General features: G+C 37.0%; 1 protein-coding gene across 1 annotated transcript; it reads right to left on the reverse strand.

Moving 5' to 3' along the window:
- Positions 1–725: 725 nt before the first annotated feature.
- LOC18443781 (replicase polyprotein 1ab protein) lies at positions 726–16750 on the reverse strand. Its single transcript, XM_088861073.1, has 4 exons — positions 16351–16750; positions 11490–11543; positions 2589–2714; positions 726–1403 (listed from the first exon to the last, which is right to left on the reverse strand). Exons 1-4 carry the CDS (start codon positions 16738–16740, stop codon positions 1230–1232), a joined length of 744 nt encoding a protein of 247 aa, XP_088717199.1. The 5' UTR covers positions 16741–16750; the 3' UTR covers positions 726–1229.
- Positions 16751–16879: the final 129 nt, after the last annotated feature.

The raw sequence follows: 16879 nt of genomic DNA on the forward strand, positions 1-16879 counted from the left end.
TCTCCCCAAGAACCAGCTATATTCCTTCTTCTCTAAGATACTTATTTTCATAAGTGAAGTGATAAACACTTCAGAACCTGAAATACAAGCAGGCATTTCACTGAACAAAAGACAGATGATACAGTTCAGAACTTGGAGTTCCGCCATCGAATATTTGTTTGACAGAAGGCATAGAGCGGGATGGAAGAAGTAGAACAAAAGGAGAAGAAATGGCAGTCAGATCACCGGTCTGTCTATAGAATGATGGTAGCTTAGCTAAGAAAATGTAGTTTAAAAGGTCCTTATAACCCTAAAGAAGTTGTTGGCTTCTAAGTTTACCATGCTCCCCAAGAACCAGCTATCCTTCTTCTCTAAGACATTTATTTTCATAAGTAAGGTGATAAACACTTCAGAACCTGAAATCCAAGCAGGCATTTCACTGAACAAAATCAGATGATACAGTTCAGAACTTGGAGTTCCGACTTGGTCTATCACTCCAAAAAAATTACGATCAGCAGTTTTAAACTTTAAGTTCCAAAACAGTATTTCACTTAGAAAAAAAGAACTCAGTTCAAAACTTGAAATTCTGAACATACGGTATTTTTTGATAAATGAAAAATACAGAAAAATAAACATGAGCATAAAACATAAAACAAAACATAATATTTAAATTGCACAACTCACAGGGGATGTAAACGTAAATCTTGCAAGTTTTAAATAGGGTGTAATCCCTAAATGCATGGATCTCCAAGCATGAAAAACCCAGATTTTTCCTTCATTTGATTTGACAATACAATATACTTGCAGGGGGTATACAAGTTGCATGTAAATTCAGGAAGAAAATCAGATTATTTCCATCCTGAAGATGGGAAAATGTAATTCATCTCGACGATGGGGAAAAGGAACCAGGACATGATATGGCTACAAAGTACAGATCAAACGAAACACAGCATAACTATAAATTCCTTTCCACATGGCATTTCTCAATTTGCATTATACGAAAAACAATCGAGAGAAAGAGAGATCTGGCTATATCTGTACCTGTTCTTCAACCATGGGGAATGCTTCCCCAACTATCCTCCTAGATCCCAGTCAGGCAATTGTTCTTCACTGTGACAGGAACTTCACATCACTCTATTAGAGTCATCTGCCAAAAATTTACAGGATCGCCTTGTCATGGCTGTCTTCTTAAATATATCTGAATTTGCAAAGCTGTTGTACGCATCCCCACAATAGAGCATAGAAATTCATCATTTCTCCTCTATCTCAACATCAATGACATCAGAGTCTGCAGAAGATGAAGAGGAAGAAGGGCCTCGAGAGAAGCGATCTTTTGGTTGCCATACTATGCTTCCACAACTGACGCACCTTATCACCTGGCTCCGATACCCCATAAACCTCCTCTTACAAGCAGGGCATGCCCCCTATGAATCATATATGATAAAATTAAAGGCTAACACTGGCTTTCAACAAAAATAATAAATTTGAAAACTGGCCTTCAACGAAAATAATAAATTTTGAAAACTGGCTTTCAACGAAAATAACAAATTTGAAAACTAGCTTTCAACGAAATAATGAATTTGAAGACTAATGCCAAAGATAACCACAATTACCAAGAAATATGATAAGTAGGAATTACTGATATGAAAAGGAATATCGAGATTTCAAGAACAACACACAATAAACCAATGGTTCTTGTGACTTAGTGGAAGCTGCTGGACACAGCTCTCCACTCGTCAGAAGCTTTTGAGTATGGGTTAGATGAGAGAGAGAGAGAGAGAGAGGAATAGAGGTATCCCGAAATACCTCACTTTTAATAATGGTTTTTGCTTAGTAAAACAATGTCTTATTTCCATTTGTTACCAATGAAATTCTTCAATCACTAAGCTAGCAGACTATAACTTTTTAATCAAGAAATTTCATATCATTATCCCTACTTTCATAGTAACAAATTACAGAAGTTCAAGCGTCAAAATTCACTCTTTGGTTATGTTTTCTCTGAACTAGTTGTTTTCTTGGAATATTTCACGAAAGCTGTTTCTTTTGGGTTACTGTTCTGTTCTTTTCTCAATCCTATGTTTCTTTCATTCTGCATATCATTGAAGTGTTGGTCTGCCATCAGTATTATAATCAATCATTGTCCCCATTCATCCACCATAGCCAGCCCTATCAATCTCCTCCACTAATCTATAGTTACACACTCGCAATATACATTCCTTTTAAGTTAAAATTTTGGATTTTCTTTAGTTGCCGCTCAAATTCAACAGCAAAGGCATTCTTATTTTTCCAGAGAAAGAAGTTACAAGATGCACATAGATCACTTATTATATGGCCAGTTAAACAAGAGCATCATTAGAATGAACACTTGATCTTTTCAGGAATTCACTCATTTGATGTAATTGTTTCAAGCTTGAACATTAAAAAACTTAATTGCATGTGCCTACCTCACTACAATATTATTATAAAAAAAAACACCATCAAAACAGAGATGCTATACTGCAACAATCCTTTACATAAAAGTTTTATAGTCAAATAACAGAGGTCATTTCTGTAGGTATTGTCAAAAGAAAATAAGAACGCCATAAGAAATTGATTGAAAAAGATAATACCTCTATCACAAGATTATTTGCAACAGTTCCAATGAGCAAAGGCGCAGCAAATGGCAGAACCCATGTTGCTAGAATCAGGAATCTGAACAACCAACCTGATAACGCAAACCAAAGGAAAACCAGGGTCTGCACATAGAAATAAAGCACAATAAACGGAAAATGGCAATGATTGTAAAAATAGCATGGAAGGAAAGAACAATTAAAAGTAAACAGTTACCGTCGGCTGTTTAACAACAAGCCATTCTTGATTATAATCTCATAACTAAGGTTTTGTGTTTAACACAGTGTTTCAAAACTCGGATAATCTGACTCAGACTTGCCTGAGTTACTAAGACCCTGCGAGTTCCAGATGAGCCGCACTTGGGACTCACCCATGTCACTCAGCTCGGGCCCTGCCATGTTCATGTTTGCAAACCCTGGATTAGCACATCTAGATGTGAAGAACCAAATCTCATTACACAGATCTCTTACCTACTGCCTGAAACCTTAACAACCAAATTTATTCACATGTTTTGCATTGCTGTGTATCACTCAATATTTTTCAATAAAGACAGATTCTTATATACATCTTTGTTATTAGATATGTTTATTTTTTCTTCCGTCAGCATTACAGATATACAATCTCAATCTTAGTATCTTTTTCCTTTTTGTTCTTTTGATTGATAATAAATTTTGGCTGATGGAAAATATATGCACGAAGGGCAGTGGAAAAGTAAAATTAAAAAGTACATCACAAAAGGCACTCTACTAAATATCCACAAGGCTATTCCAAGAGACACCAGCTGTGTCTCTGAGTATATGTGTATAAAGGGGACATTCTTAGCATTACAAATGTCAAACCTCTCTCCATGGATGAGAGGTGCCCAGTCCACCTAATACCATTTAGGCAATCGCTCTATAGAATCACAAGGGACCCATATTAAAAGGATAAATCCACAACCTTGTAAGAGAACTGGCCTCTAAAATCATCAAGTCAGAAATGCCAAGAGGGCCCAAAAGCTCTTCTTCTTCCTCCCCTCTGTATCCCTAAAATCCCACCCAGTCCAGCTGGCCCAGGTTTCCCTCATGAGCAACCATCAAGGTTCAACTTAATCAAATACCTCTCGGGGGCAACCCATATCGCTCTTGGCCTAAAAAGAACAGGTCCTGAGAACCCATGGTCTTCCTACCCCTAATGAAATCAACTGCCCTAGAGCCATGAAACACAAGTTGAACAAGAGCCTACTGGATGCATGATCATATCTCTAACCCTCTCCTCTAGAACTTGTAAGGAATCTTTAAGCTATGAAGATACGACCATTACGCTCCTTCCAAATAACCCAGAGAATTGGCAAATCACATAACCGCACAGTACACACCCTCTAGTTGGGAACAATGTTTTTTTACTTGGCTTGGCAGCAGAAGTCAGCCACCGACCTGGCCGAGTGGCTAAAAAAAGGTTCAAAAAATAAAGGAAAAATCTTTAAAAGTCTATTAAAATCAGGAAAAATAACAAAGAGAAGGACAAATACACACACGCACGCACACACACACAAATACATATATATATATATATAGAAGATACTGCAAAACGCCTATAGGCGAAAATGAACAGTGATTTCGCCTACCCTCATATCGTCCAAAGTTCATCGCACGATCACGATTGTCCATAGTGTTTCATTTTTCATTTTTTTTCTACAAATCAGAATGATCTGAAATTTGGAACGTGTGTTCATAAAAAATAGGCGAATCTACAAAAAAATAATAAAAAAATATTTTACATGAAATAAATTGACCAAAATACCCCCGAAAAAAGTCAGGGGTATTTTGGTTATTTCTTTCACGAATTATTTTTTTTATATTTTTATTAGGTGCGTCTCACTAAGATGTAAACACTCTTCAAATCTCAAATCACTCCAATTTGTAAAAATAAAAAATAAAAAATAAAACACTACCGGACAATCATGACCGTGCGATAAACTTTGGACAGGATGAGGGTAGGCGAAATCACTGTTCATTTTCGCCTATAGGAAAAGTCTTCCCAACACCTATAGGTAAAAATAAACAGTGATTTCACGTACCCTCATCATCGTCCAAAGTTCATCGCACGGTCACGATTGTCCAGTAGTGTTTCATTTTTTTTTTTTCTACAAATCGGAATGACCTGAAATTTAGAGCGTGTGTTCATAAAAAATAGGCGAATCTACAAAAAATATCAAAAAAATATTTTACATGAAAAAAATTGACCAAAATAACCCAGAAAAGTTTTGGGGGTATATTTTGGTCATTTTTTTTTTTACGAATTATTTTTTTTTATATTTTTCTTAGGTGTGTCTCACTAAGATGTACACACGCTCCAAATTTCAAGTCATTCCAATTTGTAGAAAAAAAATGAAAAATGAAACACTATCGGACAGTCATGACCGTGCGATGAACTTTGAACGGTGATGAGGGTAGGCAACAGCACTGTTCATTTTCGCCTATAGGCGTTGGGAAAACTTTTCCATACATATATCTTTTCCATATATATATATGGGTTTGTTACACTACTCCAACACATGGAGTCTATACTTAATGTACTCAACATTTTAAGACACTTGATACCCTTATCCAATAATGTAGTAACTTTTTGTCTAAGGGTATTTTAAGTAATTAGTCAAGGGTAAAATACAAATTCTTAATAGAAACAAAAGCATTTATTAATTAAAGTGGAAAATGACATCACCAGCATGATGTGTGACATTACCAATATGGAGCATTAATTTTTTTTTCACTACTAATAGAATACCACTAATTTCTTATAGAAATATCCATTTTATCCATCCTAATGACCAAAAATAACCTTGCTTGAAAATTTCATATCATAAATCAAGGGTATCGAAGAGTCCAAAAATGTTGAGTACATTTAGTTACTCCATGTATAGGAGGCATGAGTAGCCTAACAAAACCCTATATATTTATATATATATTGGGTGACGTTTGTATAAAGTGTCAACCTGAAACAATCACAGTAAGGTGCACCTCAAAATCTTGTTAAAAGATGTATTTTTGGTGTCAAAACTTCATCATGGCCTAAGAGTCTATTTTTTACCTTTATTATGAACTTGAAACTTTTCACCTTTATTATCATTTGAAAGTTTTCACCTTTATTATGAAATTGAAAGTTCCAAAACTGGTGCAGATCTATGAGCACTAGAAAATCTTAAAAATGGACAGACCAAATAATTTTTCAGTGACGAAACAACATTCTTCGATGGGTTTTTAAGGTACACCTTACTTCTACAGTATAAGGTTGACACCTTTTATATATTGAGAAAAAGTTTTCAGAAAGTACAAAAAGGAAAAAGTTGTTTAAAGTTATTTTCTCAGGAAAATGAGAAAATATGCAAAAAATAAATTAATCAAAAGACATAAAAATGTGAAGAAGTACAAAACACCTACGCAATTATCATTTTATAATCGACTTATTTAGTATAAAACCATTTTAGTATAAATAGGTCGCCCTGAGGTTTCTTTCCCATTTTTCTGTGGGTCCCTTTTTTTTTCTTTTTTTTTTTTAGGGGGGGGTGGAGAACTCAGGCAAGCCAACCTGCTGAGCTTGAATTACTCAGGTGAGTCTGGCTTGACTCACACTAGTAGTAAAACATTGGTCGGGAGAGGAATAAGGAGATAACCATTAATGTCTAAAGTGATGTGGAAGCAACGTAGTGAATACTAAAAAGATTCAGGACATAGGACCAGATAAAGAGAGCATGTTTACAGTGTATAGAGTAGCTATGCCACTGACTCTGACTCGTCTCGACAACATATGCACATGCTAGGAATTGCATTCCTCTAAGGTGAAGACGATCCAATGTGAGCTTGTTATAAGTTGTTGGAAACACCTGAGATTCTAAATCAATTAGGAATAAAAAACACGAAATCGCATATGGCTGGAAGATTGTAGCTATCGAAATCACTGTCTATAATGCAAGAAACGAGATTACAACTTTGTTGGAATCGAGTTCCAACCCATATGGAATCCAGATTCCCACCTTTGAAAATGAGTTTCAACCCAAATAGAATCAAAATTCCTACCTCTTTGGAATTGAGTTTCAACCTAATTCAAATCAAGACTCAATATCATTTTGGAATCAAGTTTCAACTCAGTTGGAATCGGGATTCCTACCTCTATGGGATCGAGTTTCAACCCAATTGCAATCAAGATTTCAACTTCTAGAGTTTCTACATCATGTTTATAAGGCAAAAAGTTCAAGTTCTAGAGTAATTTTATGCAAGAACTCCTTAGTATTGGGATCAATATATTAAGTATGCTTAGCCATGGTTTACTCTAGTATTACAATCAAGATCCCCAAAGGTCTTAAAGATTGGATTCCAAATAACTCAAATCAGATTTCATAAATGATCGAATCATGCTTTCATGCACTCATGAACCATAATATTTGACACTGTGGAATCCCAAAAAATCAGATCGAGAATCTATGAAGGCGGAAGCAAGATACTATGTTGATTGAATTGCATTTTATTGGACCTACAAACTGCAATATTTGATGTTGTAGAATCTAGATTCCAAAAAAATCAACTCGAGATTCAATAAATAGTGGAATAGATTCAACAAATGATCAATCAAGATTCAATAAATATGGGAAACGAGATTTAAAAATGTGGAATCGAGATTCTTAACTTCAAGGAAATGGGTTCCATGAAGATTCCTTTATGGAATCGTTGAATCAGAATTCTGAAGCGGAACTGCCACCTAGGGTAAGAGATTCCAGTATTATGGCATAGTGGCATGTAAGACATAAAAATCGATATCCTGAGTGGTACAAGTATTACTAGACAAGCCTCACATGAGAAAGGACGCCAACACAACCAAACATCATCATCATCATCCGAGCTTTATCCCAACTATTTGAGGTCAGCTACAAAAATCCTATTATGTCATTCCGCTCTATCAAAGGCCTTACCCTCAATAAGACCATAAGTCACACATCTTTTCTCATTACTTCCATCCATGTCTTTTTTGGCCGTCCCCTTGTCCTTTTAGAGCTTTTTATTTGAACCAAATGGCACCTCCTAACTGGTGTTGTATTAGGCTTATGCCAGGCCATCTAAGTCTACTTTCCCTCATCTTATCGCTTATTGATGCCACACCTAAATTCTCTCGAATGTATTCATTCTGAATTCTATCATTTCTTGTCTTGCTACTCATACATCTCCACATCCTCATTTCAGCTACACTCATCTTATGGGTATGTTATTTCTTGAACGCCCAACATTTCACCCCATAAAGCATGACTGGTTGAATAGAATTTTCCCTTCAGTTTCATTGGTATGCAACGATCACAGAAATATCCGGATGCATATCTCCACTTCGTCCATCCAACTGCAATTATACGCGCAGCAGCTATCACATGCTCATTTCTAATCGTCAACCCAACTAATTTGCAACATAAATAACCTCTAAAGCATTTATAAAACCCCAAGAATCTCCCACCCCTCTAACTCAGCCGGGACAAAGATATATATATTTATCAAAACATAGAGATCAAGTCACCCTCCACCCCACTCAATGAAAACAATTGGTGCCCTTGGCTTCAAAATGCAACAATCCTTGTGCACCAACAGAAATACGAGTTCCATGCTATTATATCTCTTAAGACGGCACAATTTTGAACATCGCAGACAATGAACTCCATCCTTAGGAAGAGACAACCCACTGTGTGCGCCACATGGACCCACATATGCTGGATTTCATTACGCACCCACATATGCCACATGGCAACCACATATTCGAGGGTCTCACATTGAATTAAGTGTCTGCATATGTGGCCGATAGATGGGTGAGCAGAAGAATCTACGAGCATGTATATCATAATCTCCTCAACCCAACCCGTCTGGGGGGGTTGGCTTCGATTGGTGCCCTTGGCTTCAAAATGCAACAATCCTTGTGCACCAACAGAAATACGAGTTCCATGCTATTATATCTCTTAAGACGGCACAATTTTGAACATCACAGACAATGAACTTCATCCTTAGGAAGAGACAACCCACTGTGTGTGCCACATGGACCCACATATGCTGGATTTCATTACGCACCCACATATACCACATGGCAACCACATATTCGAGCGTCTCACATTGAATTAAGTGTTTGCATATGTGGCCGAAGATGGGTGAGCAGAAGAATCTACGAGCATGTATATCACAATCTCCTCAACCCAACCCGTCTGGGGGGGTTGGCTTCAATTGGTGCCCTCGGCTTCAAAATGCAACAATCCTTGTGCACCAACAGATATACGAGTTCCATGCTATTATATCTCTTAAGACGGCACAATTTTGAACATTGCAGACAATGAACTTCATCCTTAGGAAGAGACAACCCACTGTGTGCACCACATGGACCCACATATGCTGGATTTCATTACGCACCCACATATACCACATGGCAACCACATATTCGAGCGTCTCACATTGAATTACGTGTCTGCATATGTGGCCGATAGATGGGTGAGCAGAAAAATCTACGAGTATGTATATCATAATCTCCTCAACCAACCCGTCTGGGGGGGGCTTCAAATATTGGTAGTAAAGGGTTTTTTTTTTGTTCTTTTTTTTTTTCAGAGTTGTTATACATGTACATAGATGATATATGGATAAATGCATGTGTAAGAGGATATAGCTGTTTGAAAATGCAATCTAAACATAAAACTACAGATTAGAAATTGAGATTCTTATATATTTAGATACATATATAAGCATACATGGTGGGATCATATGAAGGGAGGGTTGTTTATACCTAAGACTTAACTGATTCGATGAGTTGTTCCTGATAGTTCACTCATCATAGTGTTAGCTGATGTGAGTTACTTCAGGAGCCAAAAGAATAAAATAAATTTTGGTCATTTTCAAGTTCAATAGAATGCAGCTGGATCTAGTATGAACAAGCGATCAAAATGTACAAAGATAGAACTTATAACAGATTCTCAAAACACAACCACATCTTCATGGTCATAAGGAGATTAAAATCTAGAAAATTGGAAGCCACTATTTTACGAATCTAAAGATTACAATAAATTTTGGGGATTCCTTAGCCAACAATTCGATTTTGAAGGATTTTGGGGCAATATTTACCGAGTAATCTAGGGTTTCAAGAGGTGAGGATATTAAACTTGGATGATATTCTACCAAGAGGTGAGGATTTTGAATAGAGAGAGCAAACTATGTCACTCTTTTTCAGCCTATCGAGCTTTGATAACCTTAGGTGATACTCTACCTCAAGGGGAGTTTCCCAGCTTCAATGATGATGTCCGTAAACCAATTCCAGCTCCCATCTTGTAGTAACTCGACAAGAGGTGGAAACCTCTCGGTTTACAAGACGAGAGAAAAACCTGAGTATGGATTACTCGAAACTTGAGGCATGATAAGCTAGGCAATAGTAACCCCTTCTAGTCTAGTCACGCACATCCCATAGTCCACAGTAGGGTTTGCAACATGCCAGGCTAGCCGTATCGTGGCCCTAGTGTAGACCCAGGCTCGGCCCCAGGTCATCGTGGCCCAACCCTTAGGCCACATTTTGTGGCCCGGCCCTAGTTTTTCAGGGCAAGGCTGACTGGGCCAGGCTGGGCTGGCTAGTTTTTCAGGCCAGGGCTAATTAGGGCGGCCTGGCAGTCCGGTCTGTTCCCAACTATAGTACACACATGTGAATTTGGGTCATATACAATGACAGGACTACTTGTAGCTTGGAAAGTGAGCTCTTGGACCCACATGACTTTGCCCTTTGTTTGATAGTTCACTTCAAACAATCCTAAGGTTAATTCCCCAATTTGATCCATGTAAGGAGGCAAGCTCTAAGTAGATGTCTCTGATACAATGACAAACCACCAAAATTGTTCATGGAAAGATGGTCCTCTTTTGTCGATGATCTAACAGTGAGATACCCAGTCTGTAGGAGAGGGATCTTAGGTTCGAACTCACATGCACAACTATGATACCATCTTTTATGTAATTTCTTAATGCCGAATATACAAGAATGCTTGTCTCCATTTGGGTGCTGGTTAGAAGACTGAAATTTAAGAGCTACAGTACTGTTAGACAATTGAATATAATGCATTAAAGAAATGTCTTTTTTTATTTTTTTGGGATAAGTACACAATCAATTTTAATGCATTGAATAATGAATACAGTGGATTAAATAATACTTCTCTCAATAACACCTACCTCTTGTTTTCACTATTAAAAATAGGAAATTATATAATAAGACAATTTACCTGAGGTACAAAAAGGCCACACTCACCCTTAAATGGTATCTATGAAATCCAACAGCTGGGGGTGTGTGAGTTTTGTGTACAAAAGGTAACGATCTCTTTATATACAATCCCTAAAAAATCCATGCACTTCCTTCATAATAGCCTTTTTACTCAAACACATGTCCAGAACAGTCCCACATTATACTTCCTTTTCCTGCACAAAGAGGTCTCACCATATATATATATATATATATATATATATATATCTTTATGGAATCATCATGGTCATCTCTTCAAGAACTCCTTTCCTTTTATTATGAACTGTATATACATGGGATCTCAAGTATGTGGTGATAGGCACAACCTTGGGATAAATACCCCCATCCGCTGACTCTCTTAAGTTCATGACCTGATTTATATCTTTTAATTAAGTTCCAATTCTTTATTGACAAAAACCACCCAACCTAAGATACCAATCTGGTAGTGATAAAAAAAGAATGTTTCAAGACCTTATAAGCAAACATAAAGATTGCATAAGCAAACCTCGTGGTGAAGAAACTTAAAAATATCCAATCAGTATGCAAACCTACAAGAACATCAATGAACCATACTAGATGGACATAAGAAAGAAAAATGTAAAAGGAACTATCAAGATGTAATACAGGGTACTCACTGCAAATAGTTTGCCTAATGGTGTTTCCAGGAATTCATTTAGCTGCTTCCTATACTGCAAGACCAGATAAACATCAAGGATTAGTCAACAAATCAATCAACAAACTATTAGTTCTTTACAAAGAGACCATTCAGAAACACAGAAACCATATTATGTTAAAAAATAATAAAAATAATATGTCCCCCTCTTCCATTGATGTCAACCCTCAACATCTACGTCATCAGTTTTTTCTCTCTCTCTCTCTCTCTCTCTCTCTCTCTCTCTCTCTCTCTCTCGAACTCTCTCACTGACTTATCCTCTTCCGCACCATTCCACATCTCCCTATCGCCTCCCACGAAAACACGTATGGAAGACTAGTAAATGGCGGTGGAACCTTGTAGACCATCTTATGCAGTGTAGTATGACGGTGCAATTGGCGGTTTAAAAATCTTCAAAATAAGCATGTAAGACCAACCTCAAGAAGTAGAATCAACGGAGAAAAACAAGAAAGATGCGCAAAAACCTCAAAAGAGAGAGTGTGGTCCTAAAAACCATACCATTTGATTGTATTCGTGTAATTCTAATGCAATAGTGAAAATTTGTTGACTCATTGCAAGCTTCATATTTGTTCCTTTGTACTGAAGCACTCTATTGATTCCATATTTTGTATTTTGTCATACAATTTCCAACAAACTGGTATTAGAACATGGAGCGTAAAGCATGGCATCCTCAGGTATGATGTTCCAATCTCAAGTTCCTCATCTTACAAAAGAAAATTATGAAAATTGGTGCATCCAAATGAAGACATTGCTCGAATTGCATGATGCATGGAGGTCGTTGAAAAAGGGTACAATGAACCCCAAACAATCAGAAGACTACTCTAAAAGAATTGAGGAGAGTAGACAAGCGAGCCCTCTTTTTAATCTATCAAGGCATTGACGAAGCACCTTTGAAAAGGTTGCTTCCGCCACCTCCACGAAGAAATCATGGGAGATCCTACAAAATGTCTTCAAAGGAGAAGACAAAGTGAAGAAAGTCCGTCTGCAGACATTAAGAGCCGAGTTTGAGATGCTACACATCAAAAAGTTAAAATTAATTTCTGAATAATCCTCTAGGGTGTTGGTCATAGCAAATCAACTCAAGAGGAATGGTGGAGAGCTAGACGAAGTACATATCATGGAAAAAATATTAAGATCTAATACCCATAAATTTGAGCACATAGTTGTAGCAATAGAAGAAAGTAAAGATTTGTCGACTATGAAAACCTTCCTTGCAAGCCCATGAACAAAGAATGATGAAGAAAACAAACACTCCTTTGGAGCAAGTGCTTCAAACCAATCTCTCCCTAAAAGATGGAAGAGGAGGATTTAGAGGCAGAAGTCAAAGAGGACGTTGGACATTCAACAGAGGTGGACGAGGTTATGACAATTCCAATTCCAGTGCTGGAAGAGGAAGCAGCCAAATGTTGCAATCCTCAAGAGGTCGAGGTGGTAGAAACTTTACTTGACCATTCAATCGTCAAAAGTACGATACATCTTTGATTCAATGCTTTAATTGCAAAAAATTTGGTCATTACAGTTCTGAATGTAGGTTTAAGAACTCCCAAAAGAATGGAGAACAAGTGAATTTTAGAGAGAAATCTGGATACTATCAAGAACCAATCATCCTGTTGGCTTGCAACTGTTAGCATGCAAAGAAGGAGAAAGTGAAAATAGCAACTCATGGTTTCATGATAGTGGGGCATGCAACCCTATATGTGGAAGAAAAGAAATGTTGGTGGAATTGGATGAATCAACGAACGGTAATGTAACATTTCGTTATTTCTCAAAAGTTCCGGTCAAAGGGAAAGGTAAAATTCTAATTCGACTCAAGAATAGAAAACATGAATTTATGTGCCAAACATGAAAAATAATATTCTCAGTTTGGGGCAGCTTCTGGAAAAAGGTCATGATATTCATCAAAAGGATTTAGCCCTCACCATAAAAGATAGAAATGAAAACTGGATTGTTAAAATTGGCATGTCAAAAAACAGAACGTTTTCTTCGATTATCAAAAGTGATCTTTTGCAATGTTCAAATGCATCTTTAAAGGAAAATCCATGGTTATGGCACTTGAGGTTTGGACATCTCAATTTTAATGGATTGAAATTATTGCATAACCAAAATGTAGTAAAAAGGCTGACATTAATCGATGATCTGGAACAACTTTGTGAAGGATGTGTGCTCGGGAAGCATCACCGTAAAAAATTCCCAAGTGGTGTTTAACATAGAGCATTAAAGCCCCTTGAACACATTCATACGGATGTATGTGGGCCACTTAACCAAATTTCTTATGGGCAACATAAGTATTTCCTTACCTCCATTGACGATTGCAGTCGAAAGACCTGGATTTATTTCTTGAAAGAAAAATCAGAAATTTTTGAAATCTTCAAAAATTTCAAGACTTTTGCGGAAAAACAAAGAAGCTATTTTATTAAAGTTTTAAAATCAGATAGGGGTGGTGAGTTTTTCTCAAAGGCATTTGATGAGTTTTGCAAATATCACGGTATTCTTCATCAATTTACAGCACCATGTTTACCCCAACAAAATGGAGTAGTTGAAAAAAAAAAACTAGATAATTTTGGATATGGCAAGAAACATGTTGAAATGCAAAAATACGCAAAAGAATTTTGGGCTGAGGCGGACGCTTGTGTTGTCTATATTTTGAATAGGTGTCCCACCAAAAGTGTGCAATTTAGAACACCCCAAGAGGCTTGGAGTGGACATAAGCCTAATGTGGCACATTTAAGGGTATTTGAGTGCATTGCATACTCTCATGTCCCAAATCAAATGAGACCCAAATTCGAGGACAAAAGTCAAAAATGTATTTTTATTGGATATGATGAAAATCAAAGGCTTACAAGCTTTATGGTCCTGAAACTACGAAATTGATGATTAGTAGAGATGTGGAATTTAATAAAGAAGCCTCATGGGAATGGATCAAAAAAGAAGAGAAAGGTAATTTGAGAATTAAATTGAGTGGAAATGCCAATGTTCAAGAGAGATCACAAGAACAAAATACTCCACCCTCATTTCCTCAACAAGAGTAAAGTTCATCTATTTCTTCCATGGATGAAACTTCAAATGAAAGGCCACCAAGGACACAGAGTATGAATAAAATTTATGCTCAAACAAAAAATACTAACAATGAGCACATTTCATTGATGTAGATAGACAAATTAGTGTAGTAAAAGGGCTGACAATAAGGCAAATTAGTTTGTTTTGTTTCTTCAAATAAAAGGACACAGCTCTTTACTACACTAACAATAAGGCAAAGAAGAACGAGAAGGTGAAGTAGAAAGATACAAAACAAGACTGGTTGCCAAATGATACAAGTAAAGAGCCAGGATTGACTACAAAGAGTTATTTGCTCCTGTGGCTACATTGGATACTATTATATTAATTATCGCTTTGGCTACCAAAGAAAATTGAAATTTTTTCAAATGGATGTAAAATCTTCATTTTTTTGAATGGTCATCTTGAAGAGGAAGTTTATATTGAATGACCACTGGGTTACATTATAAAGGGGCATGAAGATAAATTTTATAAATTGAAAAAGGCATTTTATGGTTTGAAACAAGCTCCTAGAGCCTGGAATGCAAGAATTGATAAATATTTTCAAGAAAATGGTTTTCTAAGTGCCCCTATGATCATGCCTTATATTTGAAGGTGAATGACAATGGCGATCTATTGATAGTTTGCTTATATTTTGATGATTTAATTTTCATTGGAAACAGCCTTAGCATGATTGATGATTTTAAGCAATACATGATTGCTGAATTTGAGATGACTGATATTGGGCTTATGAATTACTTTCTTGGAATTGAAGTTAAACAATGCGACGAAGGGATTTTTATTTGCCAAAATAGATATGCAAAGGAAATTCTCAAAAATTTTAAAATGGAGAATTGCAAGTCGGTAACTAAACCAGTAGAATGCAAGTTGAATGGAAGAGATGATGATTCTAGAGTGGATGCCACTTATTTTTAAAGCCTGGTTGGAAGCTTGCATTAATTGACATGTACTCGACCCGATATTTTGTATGGAGTAGGCTTACTAAGTCGGTATATGGAAGCTCCTAATAAAACTCACTTGAAGGCAGCCAAAAAAGTTCTTTGCTATCTAAAAGGCACATTGGATCATGGTCTGTTCTACTTCTCATTCAAATGAACTCACGATTGTTGGTTATTGTGATAGCGACGGGGAAGGTGACCTGTATGATAGAAAAAGTACTACAGGTTATGTATTTCATATTGGACCTACAGCATTTATTTGATGTTCAAAGAAGTAACCAATTGTTGCATTATCCACATGTGAAACCAAATATGTAGCTGCATGTTCATGTGTATGTCATGCAATTTGGTTGCAAAATGTGCTAAAGAATTTGCAGGTACCACAAGACATTATACATAGTGTATGGATAGTTCAAATGCATTTCTTCCAGAAGATATATAGATTTACTTGAGGGAAAACAAACGAATGCTTCCTTGCAGAAGAAAGCAAAGTAAATCATAATCCATACTCTAAATGCATTTCAATGAGCATAAAACCATATTCTAATGCACAAACGATTAACTTATCCATGAGACCATCAAGTTCCAAACTCAAAGAAACGAAAAGCCATATATGTGCAACAGCTTTAATAATTTGAATTCAACAACCTTATACAAACCCATTTAAAAGCTCAAGAGAGCCCATGGCATCCAAAACAATAGGCACAGCTCGGTCGATGAGAGATATTTTCCAAATTTTTTTTTCTTATAACCAACTGATTTCTACTACGTTGAAAAGAACAAGGAAATGCTACAGCCCGAACAGAACTAAAACAAAGAAGAATTACATACCCTAGGCCAATTTCGACGAATATCCATGGTAAACGCCTTAGATTTTTGAGAGATTCCATATTCGCGATCGATGAGCTTGGTCTGATTAGATACAAGCGTTAGGGCACGCTCAAATCTCAAAGAGAGAGAAAATCGACGATCAAGCCTTTGAGCGCCAATTCTCGCACTGTAGATAAGGTTTTCAAGGCCTTCATTTGCAGTGCGCAAGACCTCTTTGAGCTTCACCCTCCTCACCAATTCATCTAGAGTGATTGCTGAGATTTTGGGGCTTAGTTTTCTAGAGAGAGAAAGAGGGGGAACGGACGCAATTCTGGTGAGGGGAGTTTTGAATAGAGAGAGGGAGGACCGGGGTTTGTAGAGAGAGAAATGGAGGCGAAGCGCGTTCGACATGGGGAAGGAGTGAGGTGCGATTGTGGAGCGGAGGGGTCTAGAGAGAGAGAGAGAGAGAGAGAGAGAGAGGGAGGAGGAGGGGGGGTGGGGATTGAAGAGTGAGAGGGCGGTGGTGGACATGGGAAAGAGGTTGGGCAAT

This window comes from Amborella trichopoda, chromosome 3 (assembly GCF_054954075.1).
Source record: "Amborella trichopoda isolate Santa Cruz 75 chromosome 3, AtrichopodaSantaCruz75HAP2 v2.0, whole genome shotgun sequence".
Classification (NCBI taxonomy): Eukaryota; Viridiplantae; Streptophyta; class Magnoliopsida; order Amborellales; family Amborellaceae; genus Amborella; species Amborella trichopoda.

Excerpts from the sequence above, each read along its gene's own strand:
- LOC18443781 (XM_088861073.1), bottom strand. The coding sequence starts at position 16,740 with ATGTCGAACGCGCTTCGCCTCCATTTCTCTCTCTACAAACCCCGGTCC. Across the intron at positions 11,544-16,350 it reads TTCGTCGAAATTGGCCTAGG|TATAGGAAGCAGCTAAATGA; the intron begins GTATGTAATTCT and ends CTGGTCTTGCAG. Across the intron at positions 1,404-2,588 it reads CAAATAATCTTGTGATAGAG|GGGGCATGCCCTGCTTGTAA; the intron begins GTATTATCTTTT and ends TATGATTCATAG.